The sequence below is a fragment of the Triticum dicoccoides genome, chromosome 7B, assembly GCF_002162155.2.
Source record: "Triticum dicoccoides isolate Atlit2015 ecotype Zavitan chromosome 7B, WEW_v2.0, whole genome shotgun sequence".
Lineage (NCBI taxonomy): Eukaryota > Viridiplantae > Streptophyta > Magnoliopsida > Poales > Poaceae > Triticum > Triticum dicoccoides.
The window spans coordinates 542569318-542571098 of NC_041393.1; the positions used below are offsets into that span (position 1 = coordinate 542569318).

The 1781-nt window shown below is 53.8% G+C and overlaps 1 protein-coding gene across 1 annotated transcript; it reads left to right on the top strand.

Annotated features, from left to right (window-relative positions):
- The first annotated feature begins 543 nt into the window (after nucleotides 1-543).
- Nucleotides 544-1402, top strand: LOC119341252. Its single transcript, XM_037613120.1, has 3 exons — nucleotides 544-998; nucleotides 1089-1196; nucleotides 1273-1402. The coding sequence occupies exons 1-3, from the start codon at nucleotides 793-795 to the stop codon at nucleotides 1301-1303; spliced, it is 345 nt and encodes a 114-aa protein (XP_037469017.1). The 5' UTR covers nucleotides 544-792; the 3' UTR covers nucleotides 1304-1402.
- Nucleotides 1403-1781: the final 379 nt, after the last annotated feature.

A 1781-nucleotide genomic window follows, 5' to 3' on the forward strand; every position in this document is an offset into this window, starting at 1 on the left:
TACAAATGGTGCAGCTATATATACCAACATGCCCTGCCGTCCCGTTGATAGTTCGATCACTGAAGCCGCAGGCTAATTTTGGTTTATCAAATCTTATCGTTCAAGGAAGTGTACATTTATAGCGAGAAATGTTTTACATTGATCTTACAAGTGTTAGGTCTTCGTGAGATACTGGAGTAAGCCAAATAAACGGGATGCATCGAGAAATAAGGGAGACGGTCACTCCCGGGCGCTTTCAGCGATTTGGCATTCCTGGCCGTTGGATCGTTTTGCTTGATGCAATCTCGGCCGTTCGATGCCCCTCAGGAAAGGCCCTGGCCGTCGGATTGAACAGGAGCTCCTGTAGCAATGAACAGTTTCACCCCACTGTGAAGATCTCGTGCCACCGCCGTTATTCCCGTGCCCCGCAGAGGGCATTTTCATAATTTCACTTTGTTGGAAAAGTGCCCAACTAGGGTTGAGATCGTGCTGGTCGTTCCCCTCCCCCTCGAGCCCGCCTCCTCCCTTCCCCTCCTCTCCTTCCCACGCTCTTCCCCTCTTCTCCTCTCCTCCCCGCCGCCTCCCGCCTCCTCTCCTCCCCAGCGCCTCCCGCCTCTCGAAGAAGCAGCAAACCCCGCCCGCGCCCAGAAGCCCAAGCCCGCCACCGAGCGGCAGTTCCAGGCATTGCGGGGCGGCAGGGGGCTCAGCCTCAACCCGCTAACCCTAGCTACACCCCACACCGCCGCCGACTCCTTCTCCCGGCCTGCCGGTCCCCGCCATCCGCGTCCACGGCGTCGTCGTCGTCGTCCTCGCATGCACACGGCAAGAGGAGCACGGGAGATGTGGCTGCGCTGCCGCCTCCGCCTCTGCTCGCCCTCGCGTTGTCGTGCCGTTTCCTCCTCCACGCCCCCTTGGTGCTCATCAGGAAGAGCGCGGCTCGCAGTCGGCCCTCGCGAGGGAGTGCCAGACGCGCGCAGGAGGGAGTGGTGGACGCACGCAGGAGGGAGCGGTGGAGCAAGGTGGCGCCAGTCGAGGTGAGCTGCCTTTCCTCGTGGCGCGTTGGTTTTCCATGCTTTTCTTTGTTGATCTGTGATCTTGTTTGCGTGCAGGTCTGCTGTTGTGGTCGTCGATGTGGTCGTCATTCACTCTGCCAATCATTCACTCTGCCAATCTGCTGTTGTGGTCGTCGATGTGCTATTGTGGTCATTGATTTGCAGGTATATATGTATGTATGTCCTCTTCTTGGCTACTGGCTTCTCCTCACCTCTGATTTCCCCCTTGTTTTCCTTGCAGATTCATCTGCTATTGCCGGTGCCTCCTTTGATCTGACCTGGTGCCATCGTCGCGGAGCTGGACAAGATCATGGTGTCCCCAAACTTTTTAGGCTGCTGCTCCTGTGTCCATGGCGTCCCGGAGAAGCAAGGTGTGTTTTTGCTACTCCCTACACTGCTTGATATTACTATTCCTCCATTCATAGAAAGAGATGTGCTGCTGCTACTTCTGTTGTTATGTCTTGCTTTAATTGCTAGCTTCAGTGTATCTTTGCTTGAGAAATGATCATGGTGTTATGGCAAGTGGTGATCTGATGTCGTTGGTTTCGGTTTATCTTTGCTTGAGAAATGATCAATTTGGGTCTGAAGGATAGTTGTACTATTAGTGATAGACATGGAATGGGGATCTCTTGGTAGCAAACACAAAAAGGTCATGCCTGAAAATCATGTACATAGCTGGTAGGTATATCTAAAAAGTAGATATACTCAGGCAGAAATGCCGTTTTGATTGGTGGGGGTAGGGTTGAAAGG

Coding starts and splice junctions, on each gene's coding strand:
- LOC119341252 (XM_037613120.1), top strand. CDS start 793: ATGCACACGGCAAGAGGAGCACGGGAGATGTGGCTGCGCTGCCGCCTC. Junction 999..1,088: donor GGAGGGAGCGGTGGAGCAAG/GTGGCGCCAGTC, acceptor GTTTGCGTGCAG/GTCTGCTGTTGTGGTCGTCG. Junction 1,197..1,272: donor TTGTGGTCATTGATTTGCAG/GTATATATGTAT, acceptor TTTTCCTTGCAG/ATTCATCTGCTATTGCCGGT.